General features: G+C 44.5%; 1 protein-coding gene across 1 annotated transcript; it reads left to right on the top strand.

Annotated features, from left to right (window-relative positions):
- Positions 1-719: 719 nt before the first annotated feature.
- On the top strand, positions 720-2,863 carry ADRA2B (adrenoceptor alpha 2B). The gene has a single exon (XM_058194370.1). The coding sequence runs from the start codon at positions 1,212-1,214 to the stop codon at positions 2,550-2,552; it is 1,341 nt and encodes a 446-aa protein (XP_058050353.1). The 5' UTR covers positions 720-1,211; the 3' UTR covers positions 2,553-2,863.
- Positions 2,864-14,512: the final 11,649 nt, after the last annotated feature.

Raw genomic sequence — 14,512 nt, 5'->3', positions numbered from 1 at the left:
CCCCCTCGCTCTTTCTCTCTCACACTATTTGTCTCTGTCTCTCTCTCTCTCTCTCTCTCTGACTTTCTTTCTCAATCTGTCTCTCTCTCATTCTCTCAATCTCTTTCTCTCTCTCTCTCTTTCTTTCTTTCTCAATCTCTTCTCTCTCCTCACTCTTGCTCTTTCTTGCTCTTTCTCTCAATCTCTCTCCTCGCTCTCTCAATCTTTTCTCTCTTCTCCTCTCTCTCTCTTTCTTTTCTCTTTCTCTCTCTCTTTCTCTTTCTTGCTCTCTCTCTCTCTCTCTCTCATTCTCTTTCTGTCTGTCTCTTTCTTTCTCTATCTCTGTCTCTTTCTCCTTTCTCTTTCTTTCTCTCAATCTTTTTCTTTCTCAGTCTCTTTCTCCCCCCCTCTCAATCTCTTTCTCTTCTCACGCTCTTTCTCATTCTCTCAATCTTTTTCTCTCTGTCTCTTTCTCCTCTCTCTCTCTCTCTCTCTCTCTCTCTCCTTCAATCTCTTTCTCCCTCAGTCTCTCTCTTTCTCTTGCTGTTCCAAGAAGGGGGCATGGGGAGGGTCTCTCTTTTTCTTCTTCCTCCTCCTTCCATTCCTCGCTTTTGTTTCCTCTCGCATGAGCTTCACAACTGCCTGACACCACACGTCACACATTCAGCGTGGAGAAGGAAGGAGAGAGAGAGAGAGAGAGAGAGAGAGGAGGGGAAAAAAACCCAGCTCCCCCCCCCACAGCTGCTTTCAAAAGGCGCAGGCAGCCTCGGTCTGCCTTCACAGCGCATCAGGCAGCAGAGCATGCCTTTCCGAACTTTTGCACGAGAGAGGAGGAGGAAGAGGAGGAGGCAGGGGAGAAACTTCAGGGCTCTCCTGTCCGAGGCCACTGAGAGGCTGTAACCTGGCCATCATCAGCGAGCGAGAGGGGCAAAACAAAAGAGAAAGAGAGAGACCGAGGAAGGGGATTTGCTGGAATGGCTGGGCAGAAACGTCCTTGTGTCCTAGTAGGCTAACAGCAGGGACGCTCGGAGTTTGCAACTGGCAGAGCAAGAGCCTGAATCGCAGGATGGAAGCAGGACCCGGTGCCTCAGTTTCTCTTCCCCTGTCCGTCTGCTCCTCCTCTTCCTTTGGATCCGCTACAAATGGAGGCTACTGAAGTGTGGCCCTCCAGGCGCCCGCGGAGCTGAGAACTCAGCCGCCTCTCCCTTCGGTGGGCCCGCTCCAAAAGGACCATGGGCGCCTTAGGGAGCGAGGAGAGCTACAGCATCCAAGCCACGGCCACCATCGCCGCAGTCACCACTTTCCTGATCCTCTTCACCATCTTTGGCAACGTGCTGGTGATCATCGCCGTCTTGACCAGCCGGTCTCTGAAGGCTCCTCAGAACCTCTTCCTGGTGTCCCTGGCGGCGGCAGATATTCTGGTGGCCACCCTCATCATCCCTTTCTCCCTTGTCAACGAGCTGATGGGCTACTGGTACTTCAGCAAGACCTGGTGCAAGTCCTACCTGGCGCTGGACGTCCTCTTCTGCACGGCTTCCATTGTGCATCTCTGCGCCATCAGCTTGGACCGCTACTGGTCGGTCAGCCAGGCCATCGAGTACAATTTCAAGAGGACCCCCCGTCGGATCAAATGCATCATCCTGATGGTGTGGCTGGTTTCGGCGTTGATCTCCTTACCGCCGCTGGTCCTCAAGGAGAACCCGAACCTGGCCGAAGAGGACATCCCCAGATGCGAACTCAACGATGAGCCGTGGTACGTCCTCTCATCCAGCACCTGTTCCTTCTTCGCTCCCTGCGTCATCATGATTTTGGTGTATCTCAGGATCTATTTTATAGCCAGGCGCCGGAACAGACGTGGCTCTCAAGCTAAGGGGCCCAAAGAGAAGGCCCAAGATGAGAAGTTACCAAACAAGGGGAGCCCACCTGAGGCTGCTCCTCCCAAGCAGGACCAGGCAAAGCCGGGAGGGAAAGTGGAGTCGAATGGACTTCAGGTCCCTCCCTTAGAAGGTGACCAAGCAGACTCCCCTTCTCTCTCGACCAAAAACTTTTCTCTCCAAAGCCAGGATGGCAGAGAGCCAGAGCCAGATTCTGCCGGTAGCCCTTCCCCATCCTTGCCGGAGAAGAAGCCATCTTCAGAATCCAGCCCCGTGGATTGCCTTCCCGGGAACAACGTCCAGAGGATCAACGGAGCTCCTTCCAAGTCACCACCAGCCATGGACACCTTGGCCACGGCCCAAGGGGAGGTCCAGCTGGTGAGGAAAGTCAAGACCCTCAGTGCCAACCCTTGGAAGAGGAAGACCCACCTCAACCGGGAGAAGAGGTTCACCTTCGTTCTCACGGTAGTGATTGGGGTCTTTATAATCTGTTGGTTCCCCTTTTTTTTCCTCTACTGCCTACGGGCCATCTGCCCCTCCGGCTACTGCTCCATCCCAGACAGCACCTTCAAGTTTTTCTTCTGGATTGGCTACTGCAATAGCTCCTTGAACCCCGTCATCTACACCATCTTCAACCAGGACTTCCGCAAAGCCTTCCGGAAAATACTCTGTCGGCAATGGACTCAGACGGCTTGGTGAGACCGGCTGGGATCCAACGGGGAGAGACGAAGCGAGGAAGGCGGTGTTTGGCTCCCCCCACCCAACGGCATCTCTCTTGGCGAAAGAGGGAACTTGGCAACTCTATAAACAAAACTCCCGAAACCTATTTATTGTGTGTGTGGGGGGGTCTTTTGTGCTAGCAGGTAAGGGAGTGAGGTGAGTGCTGGATCTAACGTGTGTGTGTGTGTGTGTCCCAGAGAGACACAAGTGTGTACAGAAACTCACACATGGACATGTTTGTTTGTTTGTTTGTTTTTTCCAATGTATGTTTTTCACTAAAATGACTTGCCAATGTCCAAAGTCTTCTGATTAATTTTTTTGGGGTGGTGGGTGGGACAGACAATTTTTTCTTCTTCTTCTTTCTGGGCTAAATGAGGGCACGATGAAAGACGGGCAAACTCTGTTTACAAGCCCTATAACTCTTCAGCGTACTTGGGATCGGAAGGCAAACATTAGCAGGTGTTTGTACGTATCGAGAGGCTGCACAGAGTTAAAGGGAAATAGATTTGCTCCTTGTTGTTATTGCCGTTATTCGTCTGGGTTGCCCTTATGCCGATCTCTATAACTTCAGCAATCGACATATGTAGAAATATTTTGGAGGTCAAGCGCCCGGCATGGAACGCATTTCGAAATAAATCTGCACAGCGTATCTTTCGGTTCGGGACTCTGGGTTTGAAAATTCACTTTCAGGGACAAGAAAATATATATATATATAACAGAGGTAACAACAACTGCCCAAAATAAAATATGTGGCTTAATATAGATATTTGGGAAAGGGAAAAAGTATAAACACATAACTGAAGCATAGGAGCAGACGTTGGCCTCCTGGATGGTCCGTAAAACATTTGCTGATGTGGGGATTTGAACGTTGTTGACAAATCTCCCACTTCCGCTTCGCTCTATGCCATCTTTTAAAAAGAGCCAGCCGTGCTCCTAATCTGTAGCTGGAAAAGAGTTTGCTACCGGCTCTTTGCCAGATAGATGCATGTTTCAATAGCCAACTTTTTTTGCATGTTCCTAACAGCACAGAAGGAGGATAAGGTTGCCATGGTAAGAAAATGTTGGATAACCATCTGTCTGAGATGATGTAGGGTTTCCTGCCTGGGCAGGGGGTTGGACTAGAAGGCCTCCAAGGTCCCTTCCAACTCTGCTGTTATTATTATTATAAAAAACCGCCCAAAAAACTGGAGGGTGGGCTCAGTCACGTAATCACGGACACTATCTCGGTCTAAGTGACTTCCTCTCTGCGGAATACGGGCAGTCCTCAACTTACGACCGCAAGCGAGTCCCGAGTTTCCGTCGCTAAGCAAAGCGGATGCGAAGTTCGGACCCGTTTTATGCTCTTCCTAGCCACAGTTGTTGAGTAAATCTTTCGCTTGTTAAGCTAGCAACAACGGTCGTTAAGCGAATCTCGCTGCCCCGTTGATTTTGCTTGTCTGGAGGTCGCAAAATGGGATCATATGACCCCCCCCCCCGTGGTCATTGCATGAATTTTGATCGTGTGACCATGGGGATCGCTGCAAAGGTGGTAAGTGGGAGACACGGTCGTAAGTCACTTTTTCCCAGCCCTGTTGTGACTACGAGCGGTCACTAAATGGATGCTTGTAAGTCAAGGGCTGCCTGTAGCAGCTGCAATCCTATGTCTCCGCAGTTAATCCTAAATTGAACAAAAGTGTTGATTTTTTATTACGGATCTTCTGTTTGAGCAGGGTAAAGAAATTTAAAATCACTGCCAATCAACTTTATTTAACAGCTTTATTTAATAGATTTAACAGAGTTTATTTTTATTTTATTTATTTTATTTTGTCACAACAATATATGTAGGTATCATACAAAAAGATTATATAGTAAATAAACACATATATGGGTAAATATAAGGAGGTATAAGCATATATATAGGAAGAAGAAAAGAAAAACAATAGGACAGGAACGGTAGGCACGTTTGTGCACTTATGCACGCCCCTTATGGTCCTCTTAGGAATGGGGTGAGGTCAATAGTAGAAAGTTTTTGGATAAAACTTTTAGGATTATGGGAAGAGACCACAGAGTCAGGTAAAGTATTCCAAGCACTGATGATTCTGTTACAGAAGTCATATTTGGAAGGGATTGGAAGAGTTGGGAAGGGATCTTGTACTCCAGAGGTCTCCAAACTTAGTAACTTTAAGACCTGTGGACTTCAACTCCCAGAATTCCTCAGCCAGCTTTGCTGAAGGGCCCTTCCAGCTCTATTCTGATCGATTGACATATAACAGAGTAGCAGAGTTGGAAGAGACCTTGGAGGGCATCTGGTCCAACCGCCTGCCTAAGCAGGAGACCACGTACTATTTCAGACAAACGCTTATCCAATCTCTTCTTAAAAACCTCCAGCATTGGAGCACCCACAACTTCTGATGGCAAGCTGTTCCACTGGCTAATTAACAGTTCTCACTGTTTAAGAAATTCCTCCTGATTTCTTTGTTGCACCTTTCCTTCATAAGTTTCCATCCATTGCTTCTTGTCCTGCCCTCTGGTGCTTTGGAGAATAGGTTGACCCTTCTCTCTTCTTCGGGGCAGCTTGGTCTGATCTTTAAGCCATGATTTTTCATTTGGTTCTGGCTGGCTTTCAAGAATGTCTCCACTCGTTTTTCTTCCCTTTCCCCCCCTCAAATTCTACTCAAGTCAGCAAGCCTTTGCTGTAATGCCACTTGCAATAAATGGTTTTTAAATTTTATTTTATTAGAAGCTGTGGGAATCAGATTCCCTAAACCAGGGGTCTCCAACCTTGGTCCCTTTAAGACTTGTGGACCTCAACTCCCAGAGTCCCTCAGCCACCTTTGCTCGGCCAGCTTTGTTGAAGTCCACAAGTCTTAAAGGGACCAAGGTTGGAGACCCCTGCCCTAAATTTCACCCGGTGCAGTGTTCAGATCTAGTTCAATTGTCCAAACGTTACAAAATAAGTTCTAGGGGAAAAGATTTCGAGTTGCACCCTCTTCAGAGAAGCATTTGCTCCTAAACTATTCCCAGCTAGAAATGTTTCTCAAGGTGCCTTCCTGGCTACCATTCCAAGCAAGAGGAGTGACACTTGGGTTCAAAATAAGGGTTGCCTCAGCAAATATGAAAAACGGCTGCAGGATTTGGGTATGGCTAGTCTAAAGAAAAGAAGGACTAGGGGGGACATGATAGCAGGGGTCCAGTATTTGAAGGGCTGCCTCAAAGAAGAGGGAGTCAAGCTATTCTCCAAAGCACCTGAAGGCAGGACAAGAAACAATGGGTGGAAACTAATCAAGGAGAGAAGCAACCTGGAATTAAGGAGAAACTTCCTAACAGTGAGTACAATTAACCAGTGGAACAGCTTGCCACCAGAAGTCATGGGTGCTTCATGACTGGAAGTTTTTAAGAATAGACTGGACAGTCACTTATCTGAAATGGTATAGGTTCTCCTGCTTCAGCAGGGGGCTGGACTAGAAGACCTCCAAGGTCCCTTCTTCTATTCTATTCTATTCTATTCTATTCTATTCTATTCTATTCTATTCTATTCTATTCTACTCTATCTCATTCTATTCTATTCTCATTCTATTCTCACTCTACTCTACTCTACTCTACCTACTCTACTTTTCTATTCTATCTCATTCCATTCTATTCTTCTACTCTACTCTGCTCTACTCTATTCTATCTATCTCATTCATTCTATCTCTATCTCATCTATTCTATTCTGCTCTGCTCTGCTCTACTTCTATTCTGTTCTGTTCTCATTCTATTCTCATCTCATCTCATTCCATCTCATTCTCATTCATTCTGTTCTCATTCTGTTCTGCTCTGCTCTACTCTACCTACTCTACTTCTGTTCTATTCTATCTCATTCTATTCTATTCTGTTCTCATTCTGTTCTACTCTACTCTACTCTACTCCACTCTACTCTGCTTCTATTCTATTCTACTCTATCTCATCTCATCTCTATCTCTATCTCATCTCATCTCACTCTACTCCACTCTACTCTACTCACTCTATCTCATTCTATTCTGCTCTGCTCTACTCTATTCTGTTCATTCTATCTATCTCATTCTCATTCTATTCTGCTCTACTCTACCTCTACTCTATTCTGTTCTATTCTGTTCTCATTCTATTCTGTTCATTCTATTCTATCTGTTCTATCTCTATCTCATTCTATTCTATTCTGCTCTACTCTACTCTACTTCTATTCTATTCTATTCATTCTATTCTACTCTACTCTACTCTACTCTACTCTACTCTATTCTATTCTATCCCATCCTGTCCCATCCTGTCCCATCCCAATCCAAAATATATTTCTGTGCTACAGGTAGTCCTCAAATTTTGACCCCAAAATTTCTGTTGCTAAGTGAGACAGTCGTTCAGTGAATCATTGCAGCTGTTAAGTGAAGTGAATCTGGCTGGTCAGAAAGTCACCAAAGGGGATCCCAGGACCTCAGGACAGTGGAACCGTCATAAATATGAACCAGTTGCCAATGTCTGAATTTTGATCCTCTGGCCCTGGGGATGCTGCAATTGTCGTAAGTGTGAGACATGGTCATAAGTCCCCCCCCCCACTTTTAGTGCTGTTGTAACTTTGAGGACTCACTGAACGAACGATTGCAAGCGAAGGATCACCTGTCCTGGCTTTGGAGCAAAGGCCTGATTCTGGCACTGCAGAATCGTCTAACTAGACGGCGCAAGGAACAGCTGGCGGTTAGCAAGTGCTGAGTGCTTTTGCACATGGGCAGAGGCATGTTAGCTGTCAGTTTCTGGATTGACAAACTCCTTGTTCCCAGGGGCTGGTTTGCTTTTTCTCAGGCTTGTATGAGAAAGAGCAACGAAGCATAGATTTCTCTCTCTCTCTCTCTCTCTCCCTCCCTCCCTCTCCCTATCCATCTCTCTTTCTCTGTCTGTCTCTCGTTCTCTCTTTCTGCTTCTCTGTCTCTGTCTCTCTCTGTCTCTCTTTCTCTCTCCCTTTCCGTCTTTCTTTCTCTGTCTCTATTTCTCTCTTTCTCTGTCTGTCTGTCTCCCTCCCTCTCCCTCTTCATCGCTCTTTCTCTGTCTGTCTGTCTCTCTTTCTCTCTTTCTGCCTCTCCATCACTCTCTGTCTCTCTCTGTCTCTATTTCTGTCTATCTGTCTGTCTGTCTGTCTGTCTGTCTGTCTGTTTGTCTCTCTCTCTCTTTCTCTCTGTATCTATCTATCTATCTATCATCTATCTATCTATCTATCTATCTATCTATCTATCTATCTATCTATCTATCTATCTATCTATCTATCTATCCATCTGTCTCTGTTTTTCTCTCTCTCTCTCTGTCTCTATCTCTATTTTTGTCTGTCTGTCTTTCTCTCTCTGTCTCTGTCTCTATTTCTCCGTTTGTTTGTCTGTCTGTCTGTCTTTCTCTCTGTCTTTCTCTCTCTCTCTCTCTCTCTCTCTCTGTTTGTCTGCCTCTATCTGCCTCTCTGTTTCTCTTCTGCTGAGCTAAAGAAACAGATGAGAGAGGGAGAAAGAAAATGCAATCCCATTTTTCCTTAATAGATGTCTCTCTCTCTCTCTCTCTCTCTCTCTCTCTCTCTCTCTCTCTCTCTCTCTCTCTCAGACACACACACACACACTCACACTTTAGCAGCAGAGGGTGCAAAGAGACTTGTGAGTTTCCCCTGCTTACGTTCTACATCTGAGGTTGTCGTTAACGCCACAGGCACAGGGGTGGCGGAAAAGGCTGGCAACCCTTAGGGGCATGTCAAGGGATTATTGCCAATTTTGTTGTGGCAATAGAAGAGCAGAGGCTGGAGAAGGGGGCCTGGGCGAGTGTGTGGTTAACCAAACTCCAGAGAGAAGATCCCATCCTCCAAGCTGGGGAGGTAGCAGTCAAAAGAAGATTGGAAATAAGGGCTTGTCGGCTTGAGGGTGATCTTCTCAAGGTTTGATGGCAAATCTTTCCTGGAACTTCTTATACCTTCCCATTCATAAATGTTTCCCATATCCATCATAAGTTGCACATCCTGGATCTGACCCAGAAGGCTGCATGCTATTGGGGTTTTAATGCTCTGCAGGAGATAATTTCGTGAATTGCATGTAGGAGACAAAGGCCAAATGCATGGGCGGTTATCTGGGTCTGGAATTGAGACTTTTGTAGGTCATCTAGTCCAGTCCTGCCCAGGTAGGAGATCCTACACCTCTTATGTCGGATGGCAGTCCAGCCTCTTCTTGAAAGCCTCCAGTGATGAAGTTCCCACAACTTCGGAAGGCAGCTTCCGAATTTTCTCACTGTCAGAAAATTTCCCCTTATTTCCAGGTTGAATCTCTCCTTGGTCAGTTTCCATCCATTATTCCTTGACTGCCCTTCGGGTACTTTGTAAAACAGCTTGACCCCTTCCTCCTCTCTGGGGCAGCCCCTCAAATATTGGAAGATGCTATCCTGTCTCCCCTGGTCCTTCTCTTCACTAGACTAGCCAGGCCCAGTTCCTGCAACTGTTCATCGCATGTTTTAGCCAGTGGTGAAATCCAATTTTTTTTTTACTACCGGTTCTGTGGGTGTGGCTTGGTGGGCACTGCAGGGAAAGGTTACTGCAAAATCCCCATTCCCTCCCCATTCCAGGGGGAGGGATACTGCAAAATCTCCATTCCCACCCCACTCCTGGGGGAAGGATATTGCAAAATCTCCATCCCCACCCCACTCTCGGGCCAACCAGAGGTGGTATTTGCCGGTTCTCCAAACTACTCAAAATTTCCGCTACCGGTTCTCTGAAGTGCTCAAAATTTCCGCTGTCGGTTCTCCAGAACCTGCTGTATTTCACCCCTGGTTTTAGCCTCCAATCCCCTGCTTGCTCTTCTCTTTCTAGAGTCTCAACATCTTTTTTTACAGATGTTCTAGGTTGTTTTAAGCAAATCATCATTATTGTTAAGAGAGTTCTGCGGCTGTTAAGGGAACCAACAGTTCACTTTGGGCAGGGACGCTTCACGAGTTGACACGCTGTTTTGCCAAAAAAATTGAAAGACTGGTTTTCAGAAAACCGTTGTAAAACGCATCACATCCCCGTGGGAGACTGCAAATGGCTGTCGACATGCCAAGCTCCTGAAGTGTGATCACATGACCACCAAAAAGGCACAACTGTCGGAGCTTTGAATCTGGTCATAAGTCCCTTTTTGGGGGTCAGTCATAACTTTGAACGGTCATAAGTGGAGAACTACTTGTATCCATACAGGATCTAGGATGGTGTTTTTCAACCTTGGCAGCTTGGCGATATGTGGACTTCAACTCCCAGAATTCCTTGCTGGCTGGGGAATTCTGGGAATTGAAGTCCACATATCTTCAAGCTGCCAAGGTTGGGGGAAACACCGATAGGACTTTAAAACAGGCGTGTGCAATTTTATTGATGATTAGGATCATTTTGGTCCTTGTCATTCCAACAGCTGCACATCAAAAAAAATGGAGAGGGTGAGAACATTTCATTTAATTATACTAAAACATCGTGCACAGGAAACTAAATTCCATGCAATGAATGTGATTAGTCCCCGTAAATTTAATAATTTCCCCTTGTCGCATTAAAAATTACAGTGTGGTGGCAATTTTTGGAAGATCTCCTAGAACTCGGCAGCAGCTGGTGGACCTTGGCTACTCTTGAAAAATCCAGCTTGGCCAACTGCAGAGATGACAACAGTCCTTAGATGGGAAATGATAAAGAAACGATTCCTAGAAGGGTCAGGGGCAAGAGTGGGAAGCTTTGAAAACAAGAGCAGAAGAGAATTCCAACTTGTGGTCAAGAAAGCTACAGATGGCTCCGCGAAGTCACAGGAGTTTAGCTTTCAGTATTTATTTACATTTTCTGAGTTCAGAGCATCTGACATTGAAAAGAGAAATATTACAACACCATACAATACAATACAATACAATACATACAGTAAATCTAATATAAATAATACAGTACAATAAAATACAATACAATACATATAAATAATACAATACAATACAATAAACAATACAATACAATAAATATATGCAATACAATACAATATACAATACATATAAATAATACAATACAATAAATATAATATATGAAATACAATACAGTAAATATAAGCCGGGCTACTTGCGGGACCGTCTGCTGCCACCGACTGCCTCCCACCGACCCGTACGCTCTCACAGGGAGGGTCTCCTTAGGGTGCCGTCTGCCAGGCAGTGCCGACTGGCGACGCCCAGGGGAAGGGCCTTCTCTGTGGGAGCTCCCACCCTCTGGAATGAACTTCCCCCAGGACTTCGTCAACTTCCGGACCTTCGAACCTTCCGCCGCAAGCTTAAAACACATCTATTTATTTGTGCAGGACTGGACTAGAATTTTAATTTTAAATTTAATTTTAATGGGGTTTTACTATTTTAATTGTAATTTTAAATTTTGGCCTATTTAAATAAGTTTTTTAATTAGTTTTTATCTTGTATTATATTTGTATTTTTATCAGGCTGTAAACCGCCCTGAGTCCTTCGGGAGATAGGGCGGTATAAAAATTTGATTAAATAAATAAATAAATAAATAAATAAATAAATAAATAAATAAATAATATAAATAATATAATACAATACATAATACAATACAATACAATACAATACAATACAATACAATACAATACAATACAATAAATATATGCAATGCAATGCAATGCAACGCAACGCAGCACAACACAACACAGCACAGGTAGTTCTTGACTTGTAAAAATTCATTTAATGACAGTTCAAAGTTACACTGAAAAAGGTGACTTATGACTGCTTTTCACACTTACAACCATTGCTGCATCCTCATGGTCACATGATCAAAATTCGGACGCCTGGCAATTGATTCATATTTTTGACAGTCACAGTGTCCTGGGGTCACGTGATCCCCTATTGCGACCATCTGACAAGCAAAGTCCATGGGGAAAAAGCCAGATTCATTTAATAACGGAGGAGAGGGCCAACAGGCAGGGGAGGACCAAAAAAGTCAACAGTCATGAGCCCATAACTGAATTTTATGACACTGAGAACAATCAACCCAGGGAACAGAAGTTGCCTTCAGAAGTTGTGGGAGCGTCATCACTGGAGGCTTTCAAGAAGAGACTGGGCTGCCATCGGTCAGAAATGGTGTAGGGTCTCCTGCTTGGTGGGGGGGGGGTTGGACTAGATGATTTCTAAGGTCCCTTCCAACTCTTAATCAGTTAAAAACCATCGGCATTGACAAAATCCCCATGAGTCAATTGCAAAAGGAAGATTTACTCGGAATAGTTTACTCGGAACATCCTGCAACAATACATTTAAGACTATCGGACGATATTTGACCTATCCCAGATTCTTGGGAAGGACTTGATGGGTAGATGAACATGCCAAGGCCATTCTGAACATCTGGCTGACTGTGCGATGAACCATAATAATTTACTTCCATAATTAGGGCCAACCCGGCTCAAACTAACTCTTAATGGCAACTAACAATTGACTCATCGAAGAAAATGTCTCCATCTTCAAGAAATTATTTATAGAATGAACCACGATAGGAGACTCACATTCCAGGGAACACTCTCAGCTCTTGGTTAATTGTTTATTCCACATTTTAGCCTGTGAAGAGCCTCGAAGATCTTCTATGGGTAAGATGCAATGATCTCAAGAACGAGTGACATTTTTTGGCCTGCAGTGAGGAACACGAAGCTGTGCCTGAAATATTTAAAATATTCTTACATTGGTTTCCAGACTCAAAGATCTTGAATCTCAGCCTCAAGATTCCCATATTTATTGGGACTTCCGTCTGGCATTAAGGAGGTAGAGGTGGAAAACTAAACACATAGTAATTTGTGTGTCTTTGTGTGTGTGTATACACACCAGTTATGCAATAATGGCCACAAATAGATATGAATTGGGCAAATTGCCTGGGGAAGTAAGTTCCGTAGTTCTGGAACGACAGCTCAGAATACCTAAGCTATATATAGCTGGAAATGTAAACACACCCTTTCCTAATCTAAAAAGATTTCAGATTTCTGATTTTTTTGGATGTGTGCGTGTGTTATCTAGTTCTTTCGACTGGGAGACACCATTAATCCAGACAGTTTTTATCTCATTACAGTGATGGCTGGAAAACACTATAAAATGCTAGAGTGGGTTGCCTCCAGGAGGTCTACTGTGAATTGGTCTTAAAACATGGAGAACTCTTGGCTAGTGTGCTTAAGGACCCAATGTTATTCTAACAGGGAATTCTGGGATCTGAACCCAGGACATTTCTACAGAGGCAGAAAGGAGATGACTGTGGAGGTGTTCAACCTGACCTACAATCAACTTCTTTTTCTCCTCCTCTTCCACCTCCTCCTCCACCTCCTCCTCCATCTTCTTCTTCTTCTTCTTCTTCTTCTTCTTCTTCTTCTTCTTCTTCTTCTTCTTCTTCTTCTTCTTCTTCTTCTTCTTCTTCTTCTTCTCCCTTCTCTTCCTCATCCTCCTGTTTACTAATTGGCTTGTCACAGAGTCTGATACTGATTTGGGCTAAAAAGGAATGACTGGCTCAAGGTCACCCAACTGACCTTTGTATCTATGTATCTCCCCATCCTAGTCCAGGGTTTTTAGAATAGTTCTCTGAGTCCAAGCCAGACTAGTGTCCCATCTTTCATGAGATCTTGGGAAAAACGACACAAATCACATCGTTCATAATGCAAGTTGTATTGCTTGCGCTGTGAATTGACCTGGTGACCTCACGACATACCCGATGAGTCACAAATTGCAGGATAATGATATGCTGGCTAGTGGATTCTGAGAATTGATGTTTACCCATTTTATAATAATAATAATAACAACAACAACAACAACAACAACAAAAACAACAACAACAACAACAGAGTTGGAAGGGACCTTGGAGGCCTTCTAGTCCAACCCCCTGCCCAGGCAAGAAACCCTAAACCATTTCAGACAAATGGCTATCCAACATTTTCTTAAAAATTTCCAGTATTGGAGCATTCACAAACTGTGGAGAAAAGTTGTTCCACTGATTAATTGTTCTCACTGTCAGGAAATTTCTCCTTAGTTCTAAGTTGCTTCTTTCCTTGATTAGTTTCCACCCATTGCTTCTTGTTCTACCCTCAGGTGCTTTGGAGAGTAGCTTGACTCCCTCTTCTTTGTGGCAGCCCCTGAGATACTGGAACACTGCTATCCTGTCTCCCCTAGTTCTTCTTTTCATTATACTAGACATACTCAGTTCCTGCAAACCATTCAAAGAGTTCAAATTTTCAAAGAGATCAGTTAGCTGTGGGTCCACCCATCTTAAAGTTGCCAAGGCTGAAAAGCCCTGGAGTAAGCAGTACTAACGGTAGCATCCAAAGACAACTTGACAGCATATCTTATCTCTGACTTGTTCTCAACTTCTGACAGTTGAACTTCTGCTGGAGTTATCTGAGCCTCTCATCTCTAGCTGAAGGACTCGCCTTATGGAGAGCCCGCTGATCTCTCTTATCGATAGCTTGGGGACCCAGATAAGGAAGAAGGCTGAGCTGTTGCGCGCTAGATTGTGAGCATGACATTTTGCTAATGACCTAGCAATGCAACTGCTCCCCGGCATCCTTTAAGGTCACAGAACTCACAAGTTGCCTTCTTTATCTTAATTGTTACAAGTCGTCAGGCAGATAACAGACTCGGAGGCAAGACAGTTCCCAGTATGAGGCACATAACCCAACCAGTAACTCTTTCTAAGTGGGCGTGAGTGAGAGCGATTCAACAGCTTGTTCAAATAAAGCAGATATTTCCAAACTTGGCAACTTTAGGTTTTGTTGGCTTTCACTCCCAGAATTCCCCAAGTTGAGGTCCATCTATCTTAAAGTTGCCCAGTTTGAAAAACACTGGAGTAGCTCTTTCTACATACAATATCGGGTACGAATCCAAAAATAATTTTAAATTTTATTTCAATATGTATTGAAAGAAGAAAACAAAATGTTAAGGAAACAATTGGGCCACTAAGGGGAGAGGGAGGC

This window comes from Ahaetulla prasina, chromosome 9 (genome assembly GCF_028640845.1).
Source record: "Ahaetulla prasina isolate Xishuangbanna chromosome 9, ASM2864084v1, whole genome shotgun sequence".
Lineage (NCBI taxonomy): Eukaryota > Metazoa > Chordata > Lepidosauria > Squamata > Colubridae > Ahaetulla > Ahaetulla prasina.
Note: the sequence above shows the minus strand (reverse complement) of the source record. Positions and strands in the feature narration are given on the sequence as shown.